The sequence below is a fragment of the Brassica rapa genome, chromosome A10, assembly GCF_000309985.2.
Source record: "Brassica rapa cultivar Chiifu-401-42 chromosome A10, CAAS_Brap_v3.01, whole genome shotgun sequence".
Lineage (NCBI taxonomy): Eukaryota > Viridiplantae > Streptophyta > Magnoliopsida > Brassicales > Brassicaceae > Brassica > Brassica rapa.
The window spans coordinates 14,833,299-14,846,049 of NC_024804.2; the positions used below are offsets into that span (position 1 = coordinate 14,833,299).

At 38.5% G+C, this 12,751-nt stretch overlaps 3 protein-coding genes across 4 annotated transcripts; all 3 read left to right on the forward strand.

The window, feature by feature from the left end:
* Nucleotides 1–41: 41 nt before the first annotated feature.
* Nucleotides 42–3,344, forward strand: LOC103845709. 2 transcript variants are annotated; one of them, XR_004452898.1, is made up of 8 exons: nucleotides 42–553; nucleotides 640–1,141; nucleotides 1,210–1,366; nucleotides 1,587–1,631; nucleotides 1,843–2,008; nucleotides 2,244–2,614; nucleotides 2,677–3,193; nucleotides 3,264–3,344. XR_004452898.1 is itself a non-coding variant. In XM_009122597.3 (7 exons), exons 1-7 carry the CDS (start codon nucleotides 395–397, stop codon nucleotides 2,993–2,995), a joined length of 1,719 nt encoding a protein of 572 aa, XP_009120845.1. In that variant the 5' UTR covers nucleotides 42–394; the 3' UTR covers nucleotides 2,996–3,246. The 2 variants fall into 2 exon arrangements, 1 of the variants encoding a protein (XP_009120845.1); XM_009122597.3 differs by lacking the exon at nucleotides 3,264–3,344 and having other exon boundaries at nucleotides 2,677–3,246.
* A 236-nt stretch (nucleotides 3,345–3,580) lies between these two features.
* On the forward strand, nucleotides 3,581–5,337 carry LOC103845710 (mediator of RNA polymerase II transcription subunit 31). The gene is made up of 7 exons (XM_009122598.3): nucleotides 3,581–3,698; nucleotides 3,789–3,853; nucleotides 3,934–4,031; nucleotides 4,167–4,263; nucleotides 4,348–4,426; nucleotides 4,692–4,939; nucleotides 5,046–5,337. The coding sequence occupies exons 2-7, from the start codon at nucleotides 3,804–3,806 to the stop codon at nucleotides 5,056–5,058; spliced, it is 585 nt and encodes a 194-aa protein (XP_009120846.1). The 5' UTR covers nucleotides 3,581–3,698; nucleotides 3,789–3,803; the 3' UTR covers nucleotides 5,059–5,337.
* Nucleotides 5,338–5,637: 300 nt separating this feature from the next.
* On the forward strand, nucleotides 5,638–7,925 carry LOC103845711 (probable basic-leucine zipper transcription factor E). The gene has a single exon (XM_009122599.3). The coding sequence runs from the start codon at nucleotides 6,227–6,229 to the stop codon at nucleotides 7,580–7,582; it is 1,356 nt and encodes a 451-aa protein (XP_009120847.1). The 5' UTR covers nucleotides 5,638–6,226; the 3' UTR covers nucleotides 7,583–7,925.
* Nucleotides 7,926–12,751: the final 4,826 nt, after the last annotated feature.

Genomic DNA, 12,751 nt, shown 5'->3' on the forward strand with positions numbered 1-12,751 from the left:
AAACTAGATTTTATTATATTAGCAAATAGAACATGCATAAGAGTTAAATAACTTCTTGAAAAGAAAAAAATTTAAAGAAAAAGAAACGAAAAGAGGTCGTCATTTTAATTTGGGTGGGAAAATTGAAAATGCAAATTTTCGGAGAGGGGGAAGGGATGAAATGAAGAGGGGGATAGAAAAAGTAAAAATAAAAATAAAAATAAAAACAGTTTGGCGACTCCACTTCCATTAGCCCTAGGCCTAACAAGTGAGGTGGCCCCCAGGAACCGCTTAAATTGAAAAAAAAAAAACTGAAACGACTAGAGGGAAAATCAATCAATCAATTAAAAGCCCCACTTTCTCACGACCGGCGCGGGGATTAAAGGAAAGAGGACGGAGACTGCGGCGCAACGCAATGGCGGCGATGAAGAAACCGAAAGTTGAGCAAGGGGAAGAAGCAAATACGCTGTCAACTCAAATCCCAGATGATAAAGAAGGTCTTATAGATTTCATGGACCAGCGTGCCAACTCCATCGAAGCCCTTAAAGACCAGCTCTCAAACCTCGAGAGAAAGGTCTCTTCTCTCTTCTTTTTCAATTGAATATTCAATTTCAGAATAATTATTACTATTAAAACGAATTTCTGAAACATTTTTTGCAGCTCTCTGAAGAGAGAAGACTGATGGCAGATGCGGAAGCCAAGTTTCTACGAGTCGATCGCGTTGAAAATAAGAAGAACGTGCCTGGTAAAACTGGAAGCTTACTTGGTATAGCTGAGTTCTGGACCGAACGAGATAATAATGTGAAGAAGACTGCTAATAATGGAACCTCTACTCCGCATCCACGTGGCGAGAAGATAGAATATGAATCCTCTACTCCACAAACTCCTACCGAGATTAAACCGTTGAAAATGCCGTCTATTATTTTACCGCCTTCTTTCAAGAGAAAAGCTTCTGCTCCTGCCAGACCAGAAGCGAACGAGACCCAACACGTGGCTACAAGTGAGTCTAACGTCCCAAAGGAAGTGAGAAATGGGTCTGAAGCCAAGAGGTCTCGTACTGTTGTTCCTAACGAAGTGGTTAGGGAAAGTCAATCTCAAGCAAAGCCGAGGATCAGAGTTTCTACTAACATTCCTGGACAAGCAGCGCAACAGGAAAAGTCTGGTAAGAAAAAAAAGTCTTACTTCTCAGCTTTTTATAGCGTCTGAATCGAATTTTGTTATTGTTGGCAGAGTTCCATGGGCATGAAGAGTTGATAGCGCTTATAGGAAGGAGCTCTTTGCGTGCCACGATTGAAAGTCGTACCTTAGCTATGATACCAAGTGGCCACACGAAAAGGATGAGAAGCCTCGCTCTTTCTCCTTCAAACCGTGATCTTTTTGCTACGAGGTGATCTTTTATTATGTTACTGCTGTTTGTTTTAACAAAAGACACGAGCTACTGTATATTATTACTGCCAGTGTTGTGGTTTTGTCTGGATGCTTAAATAAGAAAATGGTATTACATGCATAAGAGGGTGCCAAGAAAGTCCTTGGACAATGTTAGCGTATCTAATATACTCTCTTCTCATATGCTTAATCTTTTTTATCTTTTTGTTGGTTATCTTCAGTGCGTTGGATGGTGTGGTTCATTTTTGGAAGCTTCAGTCTGATAGGTATGTCTGCCTTATATATACGATATACCTGGTTTACTCAGTATGATATTTCTTGCTTATTTCTTGAGGTATAGTTAATTAGTGGTTATTTAGGTAGAAATATTCTAGGAGTTGTTGGATTATACTACTTCAAATCCTTATAGAGTTCCTTGATTTTAAGAACGCATCAAATCATTATTTTCGTTGAAATTTCGTTTCCACCATTGAGCAGGTCCTCAGCTACTCTGTTTAAGACGGTTAATCGGGTAGAGGTAGATCAGAAGAGATGGGCAGAAGATATAGCTTGGCATCCACACAATAGTGCTCTTTTCTCTGTCTATACCGCAGATGAAGGTCACGCTCAGATATCAGCCTTATACCTGAACGAAGCTCGAGAGGTAAAAAACTATTTTAAAAGCCGTTAGACGCTTTAGAGTTTTACCATATCAAAACTTTGATTGCATAATGGATGAGTGGAGTGTGTCCTTAAACTTGATCTTCATGACCTGTTATGAATAGAAAATCACTTACGCTTGGTTTCGAACCGTGACCTATCTGTTCTTACTCGATGTATGTACTGTTAATTGAGGTAGTTATGTGCTCATATCAGTTGGATCTTTGTTTCATATGCAGACTTGCGAGTCAAAGTTTCTAAAGGACAGGCCTCACAGCAAAGGTCTAATCAACAGAATCATGTTCACGCCTTGGGATGATCCTTGTTTCATCACAGGCGGGTGTGACCATGCAGTAGTGTTATGGCGTGAACAATGTGAGAGTAACGAATGGAAGTCCAGGCTCCTGCATAAGGACTTGCACACGTCAGCCGTGATGGGAGTAGCTGGAATGCGCCATAACAATCTCGTCTTGTCATGTGGAGACGACAGGAGATTTGTTGGGTTCGATGCCAGAGAAGAAAAAGTCACATTCAAGCATAGACTAGACAACAAATGCACAAACTTGCTGCCAAACCCTCGAGATGTTAACCTTGTCATGCTTCAAACAAGGTATAAAAAAGACTTATATTATCTCCCACGAAAAAAAGAATTAATTGTTTTTGTATATGCAGGCAGCTAGACAGGCAACTTCGGTTGTACGATGTAAGATTGCCTCAGACAGAACTATTTTCTTTCGGGTGGAAGCAAGAAAGCAGCGAATCGCAGTCGGCTCTAATCAACCAGTCTTGGTCTCCAGATGGTTTACACATCTCATCTGGCTCCTCAGACCCGGCGATCCACATCTTTGACATCCGCTACAATGCAGCGAGCCCGTCTCTGTCGATCAAGGCTCATAAGAAAAGAGTGTTCAAAGCTGAGTGGCACTCTTCTAATCAGCTACTTGTCTCCATCTCTTCAGATTTAGAAATTGGGATCCACAAGCTATGGTGAAACATTAAAACAGCTTGAGTATTGCAACTTTGCCACACGAGAGAAGTTGGTGCTATCGATAGGAAAGTTCGGCTTCATCACATCACCCACACTGGATACTAAATTCTTATTGGGAGTTGTGTAGTTTCAGTCCAGGGTCTTAAGACACCTGGCTTGTTTTAACATTTTTGGTACATGTCCCGAGGATAACAGCAAAATAATTGTAGCTCTCTTTTTTTTTTTTTTTTTTTTGAAACACTTTTTAAAAGGGTACAACACGAGTACTTCCAATTGTAGCTCTCTCTATACATCAGTTTTGTCGCATTTTGCGGATATTCTGACAGTCTAATCTCATGCCCCTAATCATCAACCATTTTGGTCTATAGTTAGCATGAAAGAAGAAACAGCACAACGTCCTTATATGATTTGTAGTCCCAAAACTCAATTTCAACTATTGTGGCAAGAACCGGTTGCAATAAAAAGTATTATATTCGGTTCACCACAAAACGGTATCGTCTTGGTGTGATTCTCATAACATTAAATACTAAACCGGTTTAGAATTGGCATATAAACGTAATTTTAATGGGATTTTTATGAACCGGTTTCGGTTTGGTATATAACCAATACTCTTTTCTAGAATCATACATAATCTTCCGTCTCCGTCTGTTTTCTCCCGGTGACTACTCGTTCGCAGCCGTCGCCTTGGGCTTGCTTGCCCTCTTCGGTGATTTTCTGATTCCTCCATAGTTTATTGAAATTCGATTCTCCTTTTCGCATTTTGCGTCACGAACTCGCGTCGATTTGGTTGATCCAGGTTCCCGTTTCGTCCATGGCTTCGCCCGAGGAGATGGTTGATGATGCATCAGAGACTCCATCCACGTGAGTGTATTTTCCTCTCCGCATGATTACGAATCTGCTAAGTTTTAGTATCTAAATCGCATATCTGTGATTGAACACAGGCCAAAGAGCACTTACAAGGATCCAGACGGTGGAAGGCAACGATTCTTACTCGAACTTGAGTTCATTCAGTGTCTCGCGAATCCTACTTACATACACTGTAAGCTCTTATGATTCCTTATCACATAGTATCTACTTATAGCATTTAGGAAGTGATAAGAGATCTTGTGTGTGTGTGTGTGTTTTATGCTCTATGATGAACTTAGCACTTAGCTTTTGGATTCTGTTTTGGCAGACCTAGCACAGAATCGTTATTTTGAAGATGAAGCATTTATTGAATACTTGAAGTATCTTCAGTATTGGCAGCGACCAGAGTACATCAAGTTCATTATGTGAGTTTGAATATCTCTTGGAGTTATTATGCTTTCTCGTCTTGTTCGTTTTCTTTATGTTCTTATGTTTGTGATCTGTTACAGGTATCCACACTGCCTATATTTCCTTGAACTTCTTCAAAACCCCAACTTCAGGAGTGCTATGGCTCATCCTGCAAACAAGGTAAACCAGTGTGATAAGAATCATTAACAAAACATGTTACTGAGGAGTATAAATAGCTAGTGATTCAAAGGTTTAGGGTGCTTGTGTGTTTGGAATGGGTTTGGGGTGTTTATGGTCTCTAGTACAAACCTTTTTTACTTTCTGCTAGTGTTATTCTTTGATTCTGCGCTGTGTTTGTCCATTGGTGAATACGTCAAGTGGTTTAATATTCCAAACCGTATGCCCTTATCCTTCTCTTCTGTTGGATTGGTTTTTTTTTTTTCAGGAATTGGCGCATAGGCAACAGTTTTACTATTGGAAGAACTACAGAAACAACAGGTTGAAGCACATTCTACCTCGTCCTCTTCCAGAGCCTGTAGCTCCACAACCACCACCTGTACCTTCATCTTCTCTGCCACCTGCCCCATCTGCAACTGCTGCTCCCTCTCCTTCTCCAATGCAGTACAATAATATGCTTGCAAAGAATGAAACGAGGAATATGGTTTCTGCTGGAATTGATCGTAGGAAGAGAAAGTATGTGCTCCTTTCTTCTTCCTGACATTTTTTCTTTTCAATATGACTAATTGTGGTGAGAAGAAATAAGAAGTAACCTTCTAATATGCGAGTTATATAATATCAGGAAGGGTCCATAAGCATATCTTGCCCTGAAGCAGACACCATGGGATCTTGCATATGCTTTCATGCGTTTTCCTAGAGAGGGAAACCTGCTTGACTCAGGTTACAAAAATTGATGGAAACTCTTTACTCATTCCGTGGCATAGGACTGTAGTGGGAAGTTGTAACACAACCCTCAATCAGTATCAGTCTTTGTCTTTTGTTTCTTTGGGCATAAAGATCGATGACATTGAGCCTCTTGGCTTTATAGTAAACGGTAGTTATGAGATTGATTCGGTTTGCTACGTTCCAAATTATTCGTTGGGCTCTTGCTCTAGGCTCCATTATTGCAATGAATGTTCTTACTGATGCACATGATAGAATTTCACAGAATTGAGAATTTGTAGGTCATTTGAAACAGTTAAGTAGATGCGTTTAGGTTTTGCGGATGATCTACTCATAACGATCAGTGGGCTTCTCGCTGGAAACTCTCGTTAGGATTGTATCTCTTTCTTAGCTTTATGAGAAGCTTAGAAGCAATTAAAAAAGGTATTGGACTCGTCAAAACATTCGTCCTTGGCAGAGATTTATTTTCTCGGTAAACATGAAGATTTATGTTGAAAAGCTTTATTACAGCAGTTAAAAGATTTTAGTTTACCAGGAAAATAAGTTGAAATTAAATGATTAGGTCTGATTTACAAATTACTACAATATTTACAATTTTAACCGGTAAGAAAGAAACGCGTAACAGACTCTACCCTAGAAATAAAAAAACATAAGCCGTTGATATTGACGTATTACAACATCTCCGTCGTTGATTAGACCCGGCAGCCTTCCTTGGCCTCTATTTAAAGAATCTCATCATCATCTCTCATAAGCTATTCGTACAAAAGAGGTTTTCTTTATCTTTCATCATTTTCTTCTTAAAAAAAAAAAAAAAAAGTCTCCAGATCCAATTACAAAGGTTTCTCAAAAACTCCCAATTCATAAACTGAAACAAATACGAAAATTCAAATCCGAGAGAGCTTCTCTGTTTCTTTTTCGTTGATCCGTGGTTTTTATTTGTGGATTCCACTCTCAACCACTCAGATTGATCTCAGCTTCATTGATCTATCTGCTGACTTGAGATTCCGCGAAATTAGGGTTCTGTTATTTTTTTTTTCCATTTCCTGTCAAAGTGTTTGCGTGTGTGTCTTATATCATTAGATGAACAACGATCAATCTAAGCTGATGAATCCGCCACCGCCTCAGCAGAGGATGAATCCGCCGCCGCCGCCGTTGCAGGTGATGAATCCGGTTCAGCCTCGAATCATGAACCAGGCTCCTCCCATGCTAAACCAGTCCCAGAGCTTGAACCATCCGATTATGGTTATGAACCAGCAGCAACCACAGGCTATGCTGAACAACAACAACCAGCCTCTGATGATGAATCCACGTAACTATAACCTTAGCTCCGAGTATCATAACCAGCCTAACAACTTCCCCTCGAAAATGAACCGTAACAACAACAACAACAACAACAACTGGAAAGGGAAGAAGATCGTAAACGACAAGAGACCTCCGAATCCGATGATGAGGATGCGTAACAACAACTCCGCTATTCCGATCTACAACAACCCTGGTGGTGGTGGCTCAGGCGGTTACAAGCCACCGGCGCTCAACGAGCTCCAGTCTCAGAACAGGCTCAAAACGAGGAAGTTCTACCCCAAGAAGAAGTACGGTGCTAACAGTAACCGTCACGTCCCTTACGCTCCGAGGAACACGACGTCGTTTATCATCCGCGCGAAGAAATCCGGCGGAATCGCCGAGCTGGTGTCTCCGTCCCCCGTGACGCCGGCTGTGCTCCCGACGCCGATGTTCTCTCCGTCGCGAGAGGTGCTTGGAGACATGGCGAAGGAGGAGTGGGGTGTTGACGGTTACGGATCCATGAAGGGGCTGATTAGGCTTAGATCCGATGGACATGACCTGGAGCCGTACGATGATGAGGATGAAGACGAAGGTGGATCGAGTGAGAGTGATGTTGAGGAGCATGTGGAGGTTGAGAGGAGGCTTGACCATGATTTGAGCAGGTTTGAGATGATTTATCCGAGTTACGGCGGTGGGTCTGAGTATAACAATGTGTTGGAGAATCGAGTTGATGATCAGGATAGTCATATTGCGCAGCTTGAGGAAGAGAATTTGACGTTGAAGGAGAGGCTGTTCTTGATGGAGAGGGAGTTGGGGGATTTGAGGAGGAGGTTGCAGTATCTGGAGAGGAGGAACATGGTTGCTGAAGATGTTAACGAGGAGGTTGTGGAGAATGAGTCTGAAAGCGAGGGTGATGACACAGGCGGATCTGATGCACGTACTAGTGGGGATACGAAGGAGAATCGTGTTGTTGCAGAAGACGTTGAAGCGAAAGAGACCCAACATACTATTAGGGAAGTTTCAGGTGAACAATGCGAGGAAGCCAATCTGGTTGTGGTTGGTAAGGATCAGAGTAAGGGAAATGAAATGGCGGCTGAGAAGGTTGAAGATGCATCAGGGAATGATTCTATTGGAGAACAAGGAACAACCATATGATATGATACTTGGACAGGCGTTTTAGTGTGGATCTCTGAAGCTCTGTGATGTATATGTCAAAATTGTGCTCGTCTTTAGTAGGCGTAGTCTAGCTATCTAATCGCTTTTGGTGTCAGAGTCGGGAGAGTTGCTTTCCCTCGGTGAAGTTCATATGAAGACATGGTAAGCTTTCTTTTCTGTTTCAGATCGTTTTTACATCTGTAACCAACCATCTTGTTGATGATAAGTTCCCCGGTTAATAAGGTTGTAGTAAAAGCAATGTTCATTGTAGTGAAAGAACTTATGGATGGATGATATAGTTTTCAAGTTTCTTCTTTTTAATGCATTGTATGTTTCATTTTTACTAGCGTAAGTATCTGTGTCTTGGTTTGAGCCTTTGAGGCAGTTGCAGAAGCTGAGCTTGAAGACAATCTCTGAGTTGCTTAGGGCCGAATTGCAGACAAGATGAATGATGCCGTGGCCTTGGTCCTTACTAACGCATCCAAGTTTGGGCCAATATGGGTCAGTGGGTTGAGCTATTTTAATGTCCATTATACTAGCCGAGCATTTAATAAAGGCATATTGAAATTTTCAAAAAATGAAGAATGGCTCTCAGTTTTCACTTCAATAAATAAACTGAAGTCGTTAAATTTTGAATTACGTCAACTATATAAAACTACACAAAACGCCGTTTATTAGCAACCAGTAAAACATATCAATTTTCCCATGCAACTAGATCATTGTTTTTGGTGTAACATAACAAGTTAAATAGTTACTTAAAAAAGGAATCAAAAAGTGGCCAAGTTCATCCAAAACTTCCATAACCGGAATATACTTTTGCAAGAGTTTTTATTCCTTTCAATCAAATACATTTGTAAGAGATATATTATATGTCAAATAAAGTGAGTATTGTATTAAGAATATATCGCATCATTGACGTGATACGATTGATGATCACTTAGAGTTCATTCTCTGCTCAACGTGTACAGTAAGTACGTGTTAACCTAGAAAGTTCAGTAAATACGTGTTAACCTAGAGAAGAGATCATTCTCTGTTCAACGTGTATATAAATATGTACTTCAGTTCATAAGAAAGTTCTTCCATCTATATTTTATATCAATCGAGTAAGTTTTAGATTAAATTTGAAGTAAGAAACTGTATCTAAGCTTCTTCACCACCACCAGCCAACAACAAGCCTGATATAGTCATAGTCACATAGTTCACTTCAGTGCTATGTGATATCAACTATGTTGAAAGACACATGAGGGAGCTGGATGATACTGCAGGTTCTCTTGTGAAACTGGCCCAAGAAGATATATGGCTTGGCACAATTCCTTCGACAACCGGCCTCGTTTCAAGCAGTAGCTGATTCTTAGTGATAGTTATGAATTATGAGAAAAATAAAGGGATTTTTGCAAAATTGACATACAACTTAAAGTCAAACACAAAACTAACCTCCTTTTTTTTTGAAAATTGGTTTTGCCCTATTCACCCCACAAGTTCATATAATTTACGAAAATGCCATCAATTTTTTTTTTTTTTTCGAAAATGACATTTTTACTCTCTCACCCTCATCATCTTCAAGTAATTACAAGATTGCCATTGTCATCAATACCACAACCACCATGAACAACAATTTTGAAGCTCTTAATGCTCCTAAAATCGATTTACCCTTCTTCTTTTTCCATTCTTGTGAACTAAACACAACATATCTCTCACTTTCTCTCCACAATGAGCTAAAAAAAACCCAAGATTTTGATTCTAAATTTTTTTATGGTTCATAGAGTCATAGAAGCTAACGATTATGGGTGGGTGACTTCCGTTTGTGATTCTGTGTGCTTGGAGAAGCCTTATGTATGATAAGGAACTTATCTCACCAATTTAAGGTATGACATCGAGTTTTTTTTCAGATCTGTTCGTCAGACGACTTACTTGGGAAGTCGTCTGGCTGTAGACGACTTACCTTTCAGTCGTCTGGCTGTAGACGACTTACCTGGAAGTCGTCTGGTCAACGCAGAGGTTATTTTCGCAATTGACTTTGAAATCTGTAACCTGAGACGACTGAAAGTTAAGTCGTCTACTATTGTTTGGTTTCAAAAAAAATTCCAAAGAACCTAAACGACTTACATTTCAGTCGTCATAGGTTAGTTTTGTATTTGACTGGATAATTTCAGAAGTTTGACTTCTCCAGACGACTTACATTTCAGTCGTCTGGTAAAAATTAAAATAATAATATTTTTTTTAAAGTAAACGACTTACAATTAAGTAGTCATAGGTTAGTTTTGCAATTGAAAAAAAAAACTTCAAGATTTAATTATACACAGACGACTTATAATTCAGTCGTCCACCAGACGACTTAATTGTAAGTCGTCCAGGATTTTTTTCCGAGATTCTGGTCAAACCTCGTAAATCCTGGACGACTTACATTTCAGTCGTCTCGTGGACGACTGAATTATAAGTCGTCTGTATATAATTAAATCTTGAAGTTTTTTTTTTCAATTGCAAAACTAACCTATGACGACTTAACTGTAAGTCGTCTACTTTTAAAAAAATATTATTATTTTAATTTTCACTAGACAACTGAAATGTAAGTCGTCCAAAAAGTCAAACTTCTGAAATAATCCAGTCAAATGCAAAACTAACCTCTGACGACTGAAATGTAAGTCGTCTAGCTTTTTTGGAGTTTTTTTTTTAACCAAACAATAGTGGACGACTTAACTTTCAGTCGTCCGAAATAACAGATTTCAAAGTCAATTGCAAAAATAACCTCTGCGTTGACCAGACGACATATAGTTTAGTCGTCTAGACAACTTAGATTGAAGTCGTCCGCGTCTTCTCCACTAGTTTTTAAGTCTTCTACGTTAGTTTTTGAATAACTTGTATTTTTAAGAGTGATAAGTAACTTCAAGATATGTAAAACTCATATTTACAAAATATGTTCTCTCTCTTAGTTTTACAAAATTTGACTAAGTTTTTCAATGCAAACTTATAAAAAAATATGATATGCTTTGACTAGTTACCATTGTTTGTTTCCATCTCTTACCAACATTCTTTTTTATTAAGATGAGAAAAAGGCCATTGGAGTTTATTATTGCATATGAGAGATCCAAAGATAAGAAAAAGGCTAGTGAAGTCTATTATTTCATTGATTTGTAAATGTGTAAACACATTGTTAGCACATTTAATACATCTTGGAAAACATTATTACTGATTTTACAAAAAATTCACAACTAAAAGAGTATACATGCAATTCATAAAACAGACCACAAACAAAACTATTATAGATCATTCATCTACAAAGACAAGCTTGGATTCCACTTGAGTAGACAAGACCAGACAACTTTAAGAAGTCCAGACGACTTCTAAGAAGTCCAGACGACTTCCAGGAAGTTCAGACGACTTTGCCATAAGACTTTTAGGAAGTTCAGACGACTTCCAGACGACTTTACAGGAAGTTCAGACGACTTTTAGGAAGTCCAGACGACTTCCAGACGACTTCCAGATGACTTCCAGACAACTAACAAGTAAGTCGTCCCAGAAGTCTTCCAGATCTGAAAAACCTGCATATTAAATCCAGATCTGAAAAACCTGCATATTCAAAAACGTTCAAATGGCTTAAAAACAGAAAAAATGAGTGGAAGATTAGATAAATCTACCTTTACAGAACACACAAAAATACATATCTAAAAATAATAGATCTACCTTTAAATTAGTGGAAGATGAGTACCATTTGATTAAAAACCTGCAAAAAAAAAAAAGATTAGTAACAAAGACATGAAACAAAATTGAATAAGAACTTTATACAACAAGAAGTTACCAAATGAAGAAAAATCAGACATAAAAACTTACCAAAACGCTCAGAAAAATCCAGACGACTTCCTGGAAGTCCATACGACTTCCTGGAAGTCCAGACGACTTCCTGGAAGTCCAGACGACTTCCTGGAAGTCCAGACGACTTCCTGGAAGTCCAGACGACTTCCTGGAAGTCCAGACGACTTCCTGGAAGTCCAGACGACTTTGTCAGAAGACTTCCAAGAAGTCCAGACGACTTCGAGACGACTAACAGGTAAGTCGTCCCAGAAGTCTTCCAGATCTGAAAAACCTGCACATCAAATCCAGATCTGAAAAACCTGCATATTCAAAAACGTTCAAATGACTTAAAAATAGAGAAAATGAGTGGAAGATTAGATAAATCTACATTTATAGAACACACAAAAATACATATCTAAAATTAATAGATCTACCTCTAAATTAGTGGAAGATGAGTACCATTTGATTAAAAACCTGCAAAAGAGATAGATTAGTAAGAAATACATGAGACAAAACTGAAAAATTCATATAAAGTTTGGTGTTTTCAAGTCAAAGAGATTAGAGAGATGTTGGAGAGTTTTAGAATGATGAACATTACATTTTTGTTGCAGCCATTTGAGAGGAGGAGAGAGAATGTGTAAATTTTTCTTCATATAAGGAGACAAAAAATCCAATTAGATTAAATATTTTTGACTCAGACGACTTCCTGGACGACTTACATTTCAGTCGTCTGGTGAAGAAATTAAAACAGACGACTTACATGTAAGTCGTCCAGAAGAGTTTAATATTTTTAGCGGGAAATTAAATATTTTTAGCGGGAAACTAAAATAGAAGACTTTCCAGACGACTTACTCGTCTGGACGACTGAAATATACGTCGTCCGGGTAAATTATTCAACAGACGACTGAAATATAAGTCGTCCACACCCTAAACATAACCCCTAAACTTAATTATCTAATTAAACACTTCATAAAACCAAATCAAACTTGAAAAGTATTTACTATACACAGAAATAAACACATATAGGTGAAAACTAATTTTTGAAAAAAACATTTTAGTTTTCCAAAATCTAACCCTAACAATACATACAATACTACAACATATGTTTGCCAAACTCCTAAACCAAAGTATTTCATGATTCACTACTTCCACTCATATATCTTCAAAACAAATCAATTTTATCATACCTTAATTTATATCAGTTAAAACTGTTTATAATTACTTGATTTTTATTTTTTACGCATCAAAATATTTTTTACAAGATTTATAAATTATTTTTAAAATAAATTGGTACTAGACGACTTACATTTCAGTCGTCCAGACGACTTCCAACATCTCAGACGACTCAGACGATTTACTGGGGCTATATTCGTAAAAATG